General features: G+C 35.4%; 1 protein-coding gene across 2 annotated transcripts; it reads left to right on the top strand.

The window, feature by feature from the left end:
* Nucleotides 1-9,920: 9,920 nt before the first annotated feature.
* Nucleotides 9,921-12,310, top strand: LOC122402049. 2 transcript variants are annotated; one of them, XM_043404558.1, is made up of 8 exons: nt 9,921-10,101; nt 10,255-10,499; nt 10,559-10,785; nt 10,860-11,006; nt 11,180-11,371; nt 11,447-11,688; nt 11,785-12,099; nt 12,158-12,310. In XM_043404558.1, exons 1-8 carry the CDS (start codon nt 10,019-10,021, stop codon nt 12,282-12,284), a joined length of 1,578 nt encoding a protein of 525 aa, XP_043260493.1. In that variant the 5' UTR covers nt 9,921-10,018; the 3' UTR covers nt 12,285-12,310. The 2 variants fall into 2 exon arrangements, with proteins under 2 accessions (XP_043260493.1, XP_043260492.1); XM_043404557.1 differs by having other exon boundaries at nt 10,860-11,123.
* The last annotated feature ends 2,854 nt before the right edge of the window (nt 12,311-15,164 follow it).

The following is a 15,164-nucleotide window of genomic DNA, read 5'->3' as shown; positions in this document are numbered from 1 at the left end:
GCATGATTATAAATCGTCGATAATCGACATGAAAATTGTTTGTTGCAAACCGAACAGAACCATGAATAAGGGTCGGCGTCGACTTTATGCAACCATGGCTTGAAATAATCATTCTCAAGCCATTGAGGCATAAAAGTCCTTTTAGAAGTACTATTTTTTTTATGACACCCAGATTCTCCGTGTCTATACACGTTTGAGGAACCGCAAGAATAAGACTTATTGCATAAAGTACAATAAAAACGACTTCTATCATGGGGTACTGCACGTATCCATGATTTAAATCTATGATCATTTATCCATGAAGATAAAAAACCGCGCTTACACTTATTCTTCGATTTCACAACCGTTTCCATGATATAAAAGCAGAAAAGCGAAAGAACAGAAAATTACAGAATACCTACGCGAAAGCTTTTTTTCAATTTAAATGTCTCAGAATGACCTACGGCACGTACCTTTAAATTTCTCCTGATGTTCGTCCTCGTCGACCGAATTCAACTGACTCAAGAGAAACAGCAGTGGCTCGAGCACGTGGCGATAGTGTTTTGTTTATACTGCTCGCGCATCGATGGGCCGTTGAAATGCCCGGACGAAGAAAGGACGTAGATATATATAGCCCAGTTCCCATAGGTTTTTAAAAGGCAATAATTAGAAATAAAGTTCTATTGAATGAATAGCAGTATATAGACGTCAATTTAATATATTTCATTTTGCAGAAATGAATTTAGAGGGGAATCAAAAAAAAAGGAAAGAAGAATATAGACGTTCTAATATATGGCATGTGATAATGTTACAAAGAAATAACAATTTTTTACATTTCCCTCCTGATGGAAGTGACCACCATCTTCCCGTGGTTTCCATTGAACGGTAGCGTGCACGTTATTGTTTTACCTATCGTTACAATTATTTTGTTATGTAAAGTTAAGTCAAATATATAACATTTGATTGTGTGTAACAATTTGATACGGTTATTAAAAAACATAGTGGGAAAAGTCAGTAGGAATCTATTTCTGTAGCGTGCACGGTACTGGCTAAGAGTGGTTTTTCATTTTAATTAACCCTTAATTAGCCCTTTACGAGTAAGACTGCTTTGAACAACATTATTCTAAAATATTTGTGGAATACGTTTTTTATGTGGTTTAGGTAGGTATGCAAGGCATAAGATTTCGTTTAATTTTTCCTGTCTAGGAAAGATAGGAGAAAAGTATATTTGATCTTAATCCTTCTTAAGATTTATATAAATCGCTTTAAAAATTTGTTACTGTTCCGCCCGGTCAACTCGGGTTTCTCCGCTCTTTATGGTGCCAGATGCGGAACCGTGATTCAGTCGAAAAGTCTTCGAATATTCCGCATCTGGCAAATGTCATCGTAAAGTAATCGAAGTGCCTCGTCGAACGAAAATACTAGACCTGAGTTGACCAGCGAAGGGCTACATTGTTCCGCGGGTGGTCCGGTCTTCGAGGCCAACGTCGGCCGACCGGCAACGACCATTGCCAACCCGTGGAACAATATCGCCATAACACAGCTGTACAACACGTGCGGCAATTCAGCGCATCCTAATCCGGAGTCCCGTTTTTTCTTTTCCTAGACAAAATTAACGCGGCCCTCGACTTGGGGAGGACACCGCGGTCACCCTCTTCCAGGGTGACCTGGGACTCCTCCTTCACCACGGTTGGGTGTGAGGGAGGAGTTTTCCTCCCAACCGGGGCAGGACAGTGGATCCTCCTTCCCCAAGTCGATGGCCAATCAATCGAATCACAAGGTCAACGCACAAATCAGTTAACACCCTCAAAATAGTGTGTCGGAGGGGGTTTGAGCTGAGGAGGAACGGGCTCCGGAAAGATCGCGAGACTCTTGAATCAATCGTGCAATCAAACGCATCTCGTAGATTTTTCAACTTACCATCTCTATCCCGTAACACGGTTAGAGAAGTACGGATTCGCAAATTCTAAAAACCTAGAGTCGAAGCTTTACAACCTTCGACGACTCTGAGACATCGGTCGTTCGCGAAGCGTGCGAAAACAGTTACAAATTATGTATATGTATCGAAATAATTATAAAACTACAGACGTATAATCATCATTATATGGGAACTGATCACGCTTAAAATATAATGAGACCTTAAAACGAGAACATAAAACTTAAATGTTAAGTTTCATTGAAATTCATTCAACCGTTTAGACGCAATCATGTCAATAGCATAGGAACCAAAAAAAATGTTTTTTTGTAGTAGTCACAATATGATGAGGGGGTCCTAAAACGTGTATTTTCGCTAAAAAAAAATTTCGAAATATTTTTTTCGTTATTGAAATTCACTTACAATAGTCGTTTAATGCATTTATGTTAATAGCATAGGAACAAAAAAAAATATCGTTTTTTTCAATAGTCACAATATGATCAGGGGGTCCCAAAACGTGTATTTCCGCTAAAAAAAAATTTCCAAATTTTTTTTCGTTATGATACTTTATAAATTTCCTTATACCTTACATATAGGTCGGAAAGTAAAAGTCGAGACTTGGAATCATATGCCGATTATCACAAGGTTTCAGCTGTTTCTCTTTTACAAGAGCAAGAAGGAAAGGCTCACACTAGCGTTCTTTATCGATTTGCCGAAGTTGTGCGAAGTGCCGAGCTCACGTACACGTGGCTCGTGCGGTAGTGTATGCCTGCTATCCCCACCATTCCGTTAGACGCTAAGGAAGTTCGTCGTCACTGTTGTCGATTTCGATGCACTCAATTATGCCAGATCTGGCCACACTGGTACGCTCAGAGGTGCCAGAAAAGCACCATCGGGTGCAAACTCAAATGCCAGATACGCGTACGTGAGCTCGTGGAGTTTCGGAAAGTCAACAAAGGCAAACTGACGCATGCCCTGTTTCTCGATTCTCCGAAGCTGCTCGAAGTAATTTCGGACCGCCTCGTGGAAGTCGAGAGAGAAAGGCTCACATTTGCCTTCTCGCTCTTAACAACTGAAATCCGACCTCTCATCAACGGCATACGATTTGAAATCTCGAGCCTAGATTTTTGACTGCCCAGGCATATTTGCTTTTTGACCTATGTAGATGCACATAAGCAAAGTACCCATAATGAACCAAAAATTTTGTAAACTTTATTTTACGGAAATACACGTTTTAAGCCCCTCTGATCATATTTTAATTATTGAAAAAAAGAAATTTTTTTGTATTATTCCTATGTATGAGCGTACATATGTATATTATTAATACGATGAGTATAAATGGCTGAATGAATTTAAATGAAACTTTACATTTAAGTTTTATGTTCTCATTTCAAAGTCCGGTTAGACTTTGACTATAACACTGTTCTACAAATTAAATTTTTTTTTTCTGTTTTTCAATACCCACTAGGTGATTCTTGTAGAGCTTTGTACCCTAAACACGAATCTGAAAATGGAATTGCTGTATCACCCTCAGTTTTCGAAAAACACGAGTTTTTGTGAAAACGTACAATTTTGGGAAAAAGCAAGGTATTACGCGAAAATTAAAAACATCAGACAGTTCCAATTAATCTTAAAAGATAGAGGAGAGATTCCTGAATATGCTAATATCGATAATTATAATATTTTGTACTTTTGAACGGTTGTAAATGATCGCCAAAGTTTGAAAAAGTGTCGAAGTACATACTTTATACACAATACTTTTGCATATTTACGAAAAGTTGTTTACCTGACACGAAATCTATACACAGGATCTGATTCTGCAGACATTTCTGAAGAAGAAACTGTCCAACAGAAGTGTAAAAGCTGTTCTCAATTGTCACAGGTCGAGAAAATGTGTATTTGCAACGCGTGCACGACGTTTGACCGCCACGCGGCCATCGCTTGCTTATCTCGGCGCGGCAGTGCCGTAGCTACGCATAATGGATGCAGCACCGATAATATCTTAGGCTCCCAATTCCTGTATATGTTTATCATGTTTGATTTTTTAATCTGTTTGTGGATTTGTAAAAAACGTTTCTCGATCATTTCCATTTCTAAACAATTTCGATGTTCATTGTATGTATATGAATGGTTTTTTAAATATAAAGCCGTAAAAAAATAACAATATTTTATTGTTTATGAACCAATAAAGTTTTTGTTGTTATGACTAGATTGTAGATGAAAAATGAAATATATAAACTGAAGAATTACCTGCAGCGTTTCCACAAACACGTTTAGAAATGCTTGCGTCTTGCGTGGCGTTTGTGTGCAGCATCTTGAGTATCATTCTTAAGTGTCCAGCAATAATCTGCAAGCATTGTAGTAATCTTCTTCCTCTTATATCGATTTTCTATGGCGGAAATATCTTGATGGAAGCGTTCTCCATGCTCGTCACTCACATCAACAAGGTTTGCAGGGAAAAAATCCAAATGTGAATGTAGGAAATGTAATTTTAAGGACATGTTGCAGCCCAGATTTTCACAGTTTTTTAGTAATTTATTCACAATAGCAACATAGTTCTTGGACCTCTGTTTGCCTAGGAAACATTCTGTCGTCTTAATAAACGAAAGCCATACCGCTTTTTCCAAATTATTTAGTAATTTAGTAAAATTATCGTGTTTCAATAATTGTTTGATTTGAGGACCGATAAATATCCCCTCCTTTATTTTTGCATCGGATATAGAGGGAAATTTTGTTTTTAAATACGCGAAGCCGGGCCCTGATTTATCCATTGCTTTAACGAAGTTTTTCATAATTCCTAATTTTATGTGCAGTGGTTGTTCCGTCCGAAGGAACACAATACGCGAATATTTCGTTGTCAGTTTATGATAGGTCCGCGACGTAAAGCTATTTTTGAGAAAAGACATTTTATTCCATTGCCGGCAATAATTATTTAACTTTTCGTATAATCAACTTAGAATTTCACGTTCATTTCGTTCTCAATAGCTCAGCCGGTCATAAACTCGGTCTTCCGAAGGGTACGTCGAAAACGGGACTTCGACCTTCGAGCGGAAAACCCCAGAGGAAAGCCGCGACATTGTCGGATTTCGAAACATTCGCGTACAACCAGGTATCGCCCCACTCTTTCCTAGAAGAAGGCGCGCCAAGGGCGCATAGAGGGTGATGGCAATGCCTAAGGGGGCACGTTGATTGGATTTTTTGATTTCCAAAAATCACCAATCATAGTGTTTCCCCATACTTCCAACGCCGCGAGGAAGTTCGAACAACGCCGACTAATCACTTTCCATCAGCGATTCGAGGCATTAACATGTTCACTGCTATTCTAGACACACGGTTCACTTCGAGTACCTTTTTCATTCGTTTAACGTTTCGACTGTTCCCCTTCGAGTCAAGCATTCGGACCGAAGGCTTAACGTACAGCTAGTCAGCATTAACGTTCATGCTGTGTAACAACTTAGAAACATTGTTTCCAGGTTAATTCCTTGAAACAACGCGTCGCGACTAACCGTTTACCAAGATCGAAGGTATCTTCGAGACTTACCATCTCGAAGACGGGCACCACCGTGCGGGATATCGCGACGCGATCGCGAGATACGAAACCAACCTCGTATCGGAACAGTGGTGGTAAATATACTTTTTTTGGGTCGATTAAGTTGTAATGTTGTACGTTTTTTTCGCCTGGTATTAACTGCTGTCGTGGTGACCAATCTTTTTTCGTATAGTGTTGTTTCCTATCCCTACTGTCCCACTCACAAAGGAAACAGCAATGCTTCGTATAGCCCAGCTGAAGGCCCAGTAATATTGCAATTACTTTCAGGTCCCCACACACATTCCAATTGTATTTGTTATATTGGATTCTATTCAAAACTATTTTTAGGCTTTCGTGTGATTCTTTCATATTTGTGGAGTATGCAATTGGGATAGATGGATGTATGTTTCCAATATGGAGCAAAACTGCTTTTAAACTGTATTTTGATGAGTCTATGAATAGTCTCCATTCCTTTGGATCATGTTTAAACCCCAGATTATTTATTAATTCATCTACGTCAGTGCAAACACAAAGCTTTTCATGCATCTGAAACAATTGTTCAAAATTATGTTGCCGTGCTCTAAAATACGTCACTTTGGTTGCTTTGTTCAACAAATTCCATTCCTGTAGACGAGATGCTAAAAGCTCTGCTTGATTTTTTGATAAATCCAAGTCTCGCACGAGATCGTTAAGGTCGGATTGAGTTAAAAGATGCGGTTCTTTCGATGATGCTGCACACTCTATTTCATAATCTTCTGTTTCTTCAATTGTTGTTTCGATTTGATCTTCTGGAGTATTCTGGCGTGTATGAGAACTAAGTGGTGGTGGTGCCGATACAGATACTACTGGGCGGGTGGCGGAAGATACATCTGGGTATATAATTTTCTTCTTTCCTTTCTTATTAAATCCACTAATTTTGCATAAACAAAAGTAACAGTCGATAACATGATCGCTTGACTCTCTCCATACCATTGGAATTGTGAATGGCAAACTTCTGTTATTTCCTCTTGTCCAAGCTAAAAGTGCGGAGGCACAACGTTGACAACAAATATACGGTGTCCAATATTTATCTTGATCACCAAGTTTACATCCAAAGTATTGTTCATACGCATATTCTATTTTAGAAGTTATTTTGCGGCGACTCGATTTTACTACCACTTCCCCACAAACGTAGCAAAAAGAGTTTGGATCATTCTGGCATTTTCGTGACATTGTACTATGTTACACTAAAAAACACTATATTAAATTAATCGTAACACAACACTATTTTATAACTACACTGAACTAAATACTATATTATGCTACACTATATACACTAAAAATACTATACTACGATATATGCATATATAGTCAAAAAATGTTAAAAAGCATCCAAGTGCACTATAAATGACAAATATGTTCACTGAACACGATTTATCCAGTGGAAATGAAATCTTTCTGAACTCGTTAGCACGACTATTCCGAACGATTTCAAAGGCAAAACTGAGCTCTCTAAACCAAAACGAAACACTGGGGCCTAAAGCACTTGAAGACTTTTCTCTGAATGTATCAAGTATTAGGGAAAAGCGTCAAGAGATGTTTATGTTTTAAACTGTTGTCATAGGAAAGCATTCGAGTTATATTGCGAGACGGAATCTCTTAACGGTTCGGGTTTGCATACGTCGTGGTTTGCACACGTCGTGCAAACGCCCTTTTCTGTTTCGGCGATTACTGATTGTTGTGCGTTCGTCAGATCGTTGTGAGTTCTCATACAGATGCGACTGTCGCAGAACGAAATGTATTTCACCTATTCATAATAAAGTTTTATTCTATTTTTCTTTATCTATGGCTACACTTTCGATCACTGTGCATCTCCTACTGCTATCCTATTAACAATATAAACGAATACTTTGTAAAAAGAAGTGTTACTTCTTCGCCTTCACTAAACCTAAGAAGAATATGTTGCCTTTTTATCTCGAATTGTTTTTTAAAAAGAATGAATTTATTAAAGAAAAATGTGTCTAAACGATGATCAAAAGCTGTTTTCAAATATTAATCAGTTTGAAACATTAGCATCTTTGAAAAAGTGTATTGAATCTAAATCATATACAGTCACAATAATTTTATTTGCTAACATTCCGTATAAACTCAGGAATTATGACAAAATTTGAGAAAAGCAATAGATAAATTAAGGATTTGGGTTTCTTTATGCAAAAAAGAAATTTAATCCATGTGTACATATACAGGAATTGGGAGCCTAAGATATTATCGGTGCTGCATCCATTATGCGTAGCTACGGCACTGCCGCGCCGAGATAAGCAAGCGATGGCCGCGTGGCGGTCAAACGTCGTGCACGCGTTGCAAATACACATTTTCTCGACCTGTGACAATTGAGAACAGCTTTTACACTTCTGTTGGACAGTTTCTTCTTCAGAAATGTCTGCAGAATCAGATCCTGTGTATAGATTTCGTGTCAGGTAAACAACTTTTCGTAAATATGCAAAAGTATTGTGTATAAAGTATGTACTTCGACACTTTTTCAAACTTTGGCGATCATTTACAACCGTTCAAAAGTACAAAATATTATAATTATCGATATTAGCATATTCAGGAATCTCTCCTCTATCTTTTAAGATTAATTGGAACTGTCTGATGTTTTTAATTTTCGCGTAATACCTCGCTTTTGCCCAAAATTGTACGTTCTCAGAAAAACTCGTGTTTTTCGAAAACTGAGGGTGATACAGCAATTCCATTTTCAGATTCGTGTTTAGGGTACAAAGCTCTACAAAAATCACATAGTGGGTACGGAAAAACAAAATTCGTGTTGAACAGTGTAATCAGTCCATGGATAATAATGATTAGTACCTCTTGTTTCATAGTTGTTCCGATATGTAGGCATAATGTATAAAAATCTTTTAAATGTTTCATATAAATCTTAGAACGAATTAAATTTTATGTAAAAAAAATTATATAAACTTTTTCTCTATCGTCTTTAGAAAAGAAAAAATTAAATGAAATCTTATACATTACATGGTTACTTAAATCGCATTGAAAACGAATACCACAAATGTTTTAGAATAATGTGCAAAATGTGATTGCAATTTTCGCTAAGACAAATTGAAAACTCGGTTCTAACAAGAAAAAGTTGGAATGGTACCCGATTTTGGGTTAGGTTTTACTTTGAAATATTATTAAAATTATTACAGGTACTTATCTTCAGAACTAGAAATACATTCAACAACCAGCGTGGCGTGAATGATAAGGTGCTTGCCTGCAAGTTCCGAGCTTCTTCTGCTCTGCAGGTTCGAACAGTGCCAAAACAAATCTTTTTTTTTATTTTTTCAATCATATTTTAGTCGTACACTAAATGTGACATTATTTTTTTGTCTGGCCTTCGAATATTTTTTTTTTTAAAGTGAATTTAACCAATTACATTTAACGTATGTTATTTTCAATGTACGAAGTACATAAATCTGGATGGTTCTTTTCATAAAAACAGTAAAAACATAACAATTTCAAGAACCACCTACATCTAATGAACGTTCTGTTTTCACAGAAATTGCAAAATTTTGTATTTAACTCTGATGGAAAGGCCGCTTCATTTACATTGATAAAATGTGAACGATTTTCGGATAGTCGTACCTTGTAGCTCGTACTTTTTACCTTATACTTCAGGTAAAAAGGGATATAACTGGGGAAAATAGTTTTATGACATTACCTGCTAACTCATGTTACTGTTCTACAATGAAACGCTATATTTTGTACCTTTAAAAATATTCGACTATGTCTTTTTAAAATTTAAGATCCAACCCATACTTCGTATTAAACTGGCAAACGGGATCACTTTTCCTTTGTTTCTAGTTAGTTCTATTTAGTTCGTCATAACAAATTGATACGGTTATTTCAAAACAATCGAGGAAAATCATTATTAATTAATTTCTGCAATTATTAATTCTACTGTTTTGTTTATGTTATAAAAGTAAGAACTCTTCTTATTGAAAAATGCCACAGCGTGCACAATACTGGTAAAGAGTGGAATCTCATTTTAATTTATTAATTTTCAATCTTAAATTATTTTGATTTTCAAAAATCGTATTAATAATATACATATGTGCGCTCATACATGGGAATAATAAAAAAAATTTCTTTGTTTTCAATAATTAAAATATGATCAGGGGGTCTTAAAACGTGTATTTCCGTAAAATAAATTTTACAAAATTTTTTTTTCATTATGGGTACTTTGCTTATGTGCGCCTACATAGGTCGGAAAGTAAAAATGCCTGGGCAGTCGAGAATCTCGGCTCGAGAATCCAAATCGTATGCCGTTGACGGGAGGTCGGATTTCAGTTGTTTAGAGCGAGAAGGCAAATGTGAGCCTTTCTCTCTCGACTCCCACGAGGCGGTCCGAAATTACTTCGGGCAGCTTCGAAGAATCGACAAAGAGGGCATGCGTCAATTTGCCTTTGTCGACTTTCCGAAACTCCATGAGCTCACGTACGCCGGTACGCGTATCTGACATGCGTGAGTTTGCACCCGACGGTGCTTTTTTGGCATCACTGGTTACACTTATTAATGCATTAATCGCAGATTTGATTGTTATTTCAAATTTTATAATCATGGAAGAGTCTATAGACATGTTTGCATGGGCACATAAATTGGAATGCCCACCAACATTGTACAATGATTTAGGAAAAAAAATGTTAGTATACATTTCATCAATTATAAAGTTAATTTTATCACAATATATTGCATAAAAAGGATCTATAATATAATTGTGTATTTTCATTATAGACTATATTGTTGAAATTACAATCATTTATTCTAATTATTAATTGTATAATATATTTGACAGATTATGTAAAGGGCTCATTGGATTTTTGTGGGATGATTTAGCAGATGTTATATTTACTTGTCATGAAACTAAAATTATACGAAAAAATGTTTTATTACATCAGTTGAAACAAGGGACACCAGATAGAGGTATTCAATGTATACAAAATATATCACAGATGAAATCAATTAAAAATGATTTAAAAAATCAAATATCTAAATTGGAAGAGGAATGTGAGCAACTAGATTTTACAGTTAGACAAAGAGGTATGTTTGCTATAAAAAATATAAAAAAAGATATCTATTGAATAATTAATTTTATTTAGTACAAAAATTACGAGATATATCGACTGAACATTCACAAATAAAAGTAAAAAGATATTTGCTCAGAATGAAATATGATCAAACTAATACACAGCTTTGTGACTGCAACAAGATGAGATTAGTTTGTCAACATTTAATGCCAAGCACTTGTACAAATTTAGATCCTAAATTGATAACAGAAATGTTAGATATAGTAACAAGTCTTTGGACTGGAGCAAATAAAAGACAAGTACGTATTTAGGTAAGATTTGAAATATAATACTAATTGTGATGTCGATTACATTGTTTAAATTACATTTTTAGGTATGGGATACAATATCGCATAATCTTGATAATATTGAAGTACCTACACTATGGCATCACTTACATCAAAATTTGATTGAAACTGTGGATCCGCTAATAGTATCAGAAAATGCAGAATCCTTGGATACAGATGAAAAAAATATAAATGTTGGTATTGTCAATATACATGGACAACATATTTCTATGGTTTCAAAACGGTTATTGTATCTTGCAAATGCAAATAATTATCAGCAAGGAGTTCTTGAATTTATACAAAATATTGAGGTAATTATATTTAAACATTAAACATAATTTTAAATTAAAATCAATTGCTATTTTAGACGGCTTCTAATAATTTCATGGATACAAGCGAATGGTTAGTATTATCATTGGAAGTTTGTAAATTAGAAACAGAACAAAGATGTTTACAAGAAGAACTTGACAAAATTCGAAAAGATTTGAATGAAAACAATACACTTACTTTCGACCTAAGTGAACTAACTTCAGAAATACAAGATATTAATGATCAAATTGTATGTTAACATTTTTCAACAATGATAGTTTACTTTAATATGATCACGTTTTACATTAATTGTAAATGAATATAGGTGGAGTATCTGCAAAATATACAGTTGTCATTAAACCTTTTGAAGTTTTCCACGGTACATCTTATGGAAACGAAAAAAAAGATATGTTTAGAATTACAAAACATAATAGCATTGAGGAATGGTGGATATGAGTACACATGGTTGAACGATGATTTAAGTACTGAATTAAATACATTCTATAATACCTTGAATCTGAATGCATTAAGAAAAATCTTGTTAAAAGGAAATATTGGAGTTTATAGGTTTGCTTGTTTTCATATTATAAAAACTTATTATGGCAGTTATTGAATTTTAAATAAAAGTTATTAATTAATTTATAAATTGTATAATTTTTTTAGGTATACGAAAAGTTGTTTTAATGAAGCTTCACTGCCAATTAATAACTCTCAGGCTTCGAATATTAAGTGTTATTTTCCAATGATTCAAATACCAATTTACTCTTTAATAGAATGTTACAAAAATTTAATTTTACAATTTGTTTATAAAAAATTTGAATCATTAAAAGTTGAAGAAAATTCAGATATATTTCAAATGCCTATATTAATGAACGACGAAAATAAGTCTCTTATAGTTAAATTGTTCAATTTATCAAAAGCTGTCAGCATACGGACAAAAACAGAAATTGATGAGTTTAACGAAATATTAAACGCTTGGTAAGTAATTAAATGTTTTTTATAAATGAAGAACAAATATTTATTCTTGTATTTACAGGATGCGTCAAACAGTTCAAAAAGTAATGGAAATTATTGAGAAAACTGTAGATGATGCGTCTTTTCCCGATTGGAGTGACCGTTACAATTTATTATTATATATGTTACAAAATCCAACACAGCGTTAAATGTATTATTATATTTTATTTTATGTACCAAGCATTTTCATAATCTAGCAGTTTTTAAATAAGCAGAACTGTTTGTTTAATTTAATTAAAACAAAGTGTTTCAATATAAATTTCATTTAACAGCAAATATTATAACAAATAAACCTTGTCAGTATGTAATAATATTTTTATCAATTTTATTCAGTATATTATTATAAATTGATTGAAGTTCTAAAAAGTATGAATAAAAACTTTATCCTTTAAATTATTTAATTATTCAAAGATTAACGTATTTTTATTATCATTGTTACGTCGGGATTCCGTCGGCATTGGTGAAAAGGATTTCCCTAGACTTACTCGGTTAATTTCCACGTAGCGCTGTCGTCGTGGATCGCCCTCGGGAATGTTGAGAGGTCAGGACGTTGGGGTGGCATCTCTATTGGGATGAGTCGCCACGGTGGCGGCGTTGCGGGTCGGCAACGGAAGTCTCGATTTCGATTGGCGGAGCCTGAACGTCGCATAATTGCGTGTTTGCGGGTACCGGCCGATTCAAAAGGAACGCGCGACGGCGAATTTCTTGACGACAACCGGAACGACGGGTTCTCTTAGGCATTTCAATTTTGCAAGTACGGCGATTCGCTACTATTTTCCCAGGTAGGCTTCGACGCTCAGTAGTTCGGTAGAATAGTAGGATATTCCGTGGTCTTTGAATATTCTTTCAAGTGTTGTGGACGGGCTTCGACGTTCGATAACCCACTGGATAAGAGAGTACTAAAAGATTCCATTTAATTCATATACATACAATATCCCTTCAAACGCAGGAGGAGATCAGAAGGAGGAGACGCTCCTTTTTATTCACTCTCAATCAGAGGAGAGGGAGACCTTCTCCTGCGCTCCGGTCTCCCTGCAATACCAGGTATGCCCGGTAGACTCACCGGCAGAGACTTCGCGCCCAGGAGACGTTCTCATGCTCCTCCGGTCACCTACGCCGGATGTAGATAACATTCTTTGATTTGTTTATCGCGCTCGGTTAATAGCTCGCTTCAAAGGTATAAAATCTATATTCCTTAATCCTACGCGTGCTTAACCGTTTGAATCCCAGGGGATATTGAAAAAACACTGTCGAAGAATCCCAAACAGCGCAATCGCGCTTTCTCTAAATGAGTACGAGAAGACCCAAGCAGCGCGATAGCGCTTCTTTTATTTTATGTCGACAAATCCCAAGCGGCGCGATAGCGCTTCGTTTATTTTATGTTTTGCACTGTACGTTTATAAATATTTCAAGTTTTGTTCAATAAAAATTATTGAGAAGATAACAATGAAATACAAAATATTTTATTTTGTAATGTATTATTGCACTATTATTACAGTATTGTACCTATTGTGAAATGTATTATTTACTTTAAAAGAAGGAGCTGTGTGATGTACTTGTGTGAGTAAATTTGAGCATCCGACTTCGACAGTCAGTAATGCACTCTTAGTTGTCCACAACGATTGAAATGTGCTGGGTTTTCTCGACATAAAATCTGAACAGCGCGATCGCGCAGCTTGGGACTCAAACGGTTAAAGTCTATTACATTAATTAACTAACTTTTACTAACCGTAGTGATTAACGATGGATAATTGACAATTGATTAACACATTAAATATAATAATTAACGTCCGAACATCAAAATTACCGATGGACACAACCGTCAATCCTCGAACGAACTTGAATATAATATTTGATAATGTTTAAGAGCGGTTTCCACAATCTAGTTATTTATTATCTGGTAACTAACTATACATAATATAGGAACGAGGGTCCAGAGTGGGGAAACGTACGCTACGCGGACGTTACAATCATTAACAAATTTTTTAAACTTTGTTTCAATTATAAATTTTGTAATAAGGTATAAAAATTAATAGTTTTACAATCTTATTTCATCTTCTTAGGAAATTGTGATAGGAAGCATTGGTAGAGGATTTCAGAATGTGTTGGCTAGCATGACCAATATGATTAAAGATTTTTAGTTACAACAATCATTTATGGAATGAAGTTCGGCGCAGTGTGGCCAGATCTGGCATAATTGAGTGCATCGAAATCGACAACAGTGACGACGAACTTCTTAGCGTCTAACGGAATGGTGGGGATAGCAGGCATACACTACCGCACGAGTCACGTGTACGTGAGCTCGGCACTTCGCACAACTTCGGCAAATCGATAAAGAACGCTAGTGTGAGCCTTTCCTTCTTGCTCTTGTAAAAGAGAAACAGCTGAAATACGACCTCGCGATAATCGGCATACGATTCCAAGTCTCGACTGCCCCAGCATTTTTACTTTCCGACCTATGTAAGGTATAAGGAAATTTATAAAGTATCATAATGAAAAAAAATTTCGAAATTTTTTTTTAGCGGAAATACGCGTTTTGGGACCCCCTGATCATATTGTGACTATTGAAAAAAACGATATTTTTTTTGTTCCTATGCTATTAACATGATTGCGTCTAAACGGCTGAATGAATTTCAATGAAACTTAACATTTAAGTTTTATGTTCTCGTTTTAAGGTCTCATTATATTTTAAGCGTGATCAGTTCCCATATAATGATGATTATACGTCTGTAGTTTTATAATTATTTCGATACATATACATCATTTGTAACAAATTTTTAAAGCGATTTATATAAATCTTAAGAAGGATTAAGATCAAATATACTTTTCTCCTATCTTTCCTAGACAGGAAAAATTAAACGAAATCTTATGCCTTGCATACCTACCTAAACCACATAAAAAACGTATTCCACAAATATTTTAGAATAATGTTGTTCAAAGCAGTCTTACTCGTAAAGGGTTAATTAAGGGTTAATTAAAATGAAAAACCACTCTTAGCCAGTACCGTGCACGCTACAGAAATAGATTAC

Source organism: Colletes gigas, unplaced genomic scaffold (assembly GCF_013123115.1).
Source record: "Colletes gigas isolate AHSC1104 unplaced genomic scaffold, ASM1312311v1 Colletes_gigas_Sc00032, whole genome shotgun sequence".
Lineage (NCBI taxonomy): Eukaryota > Metazoa > Arthropoda > Insecta > Hymenoptera > Colletidae > Colletes > Colletes gigas.
The sequence above is the reverse complement of the archived record's forward strand: the minus strand, read 5'-3'. Positions and strand labels throughout refer to the sequence as shown.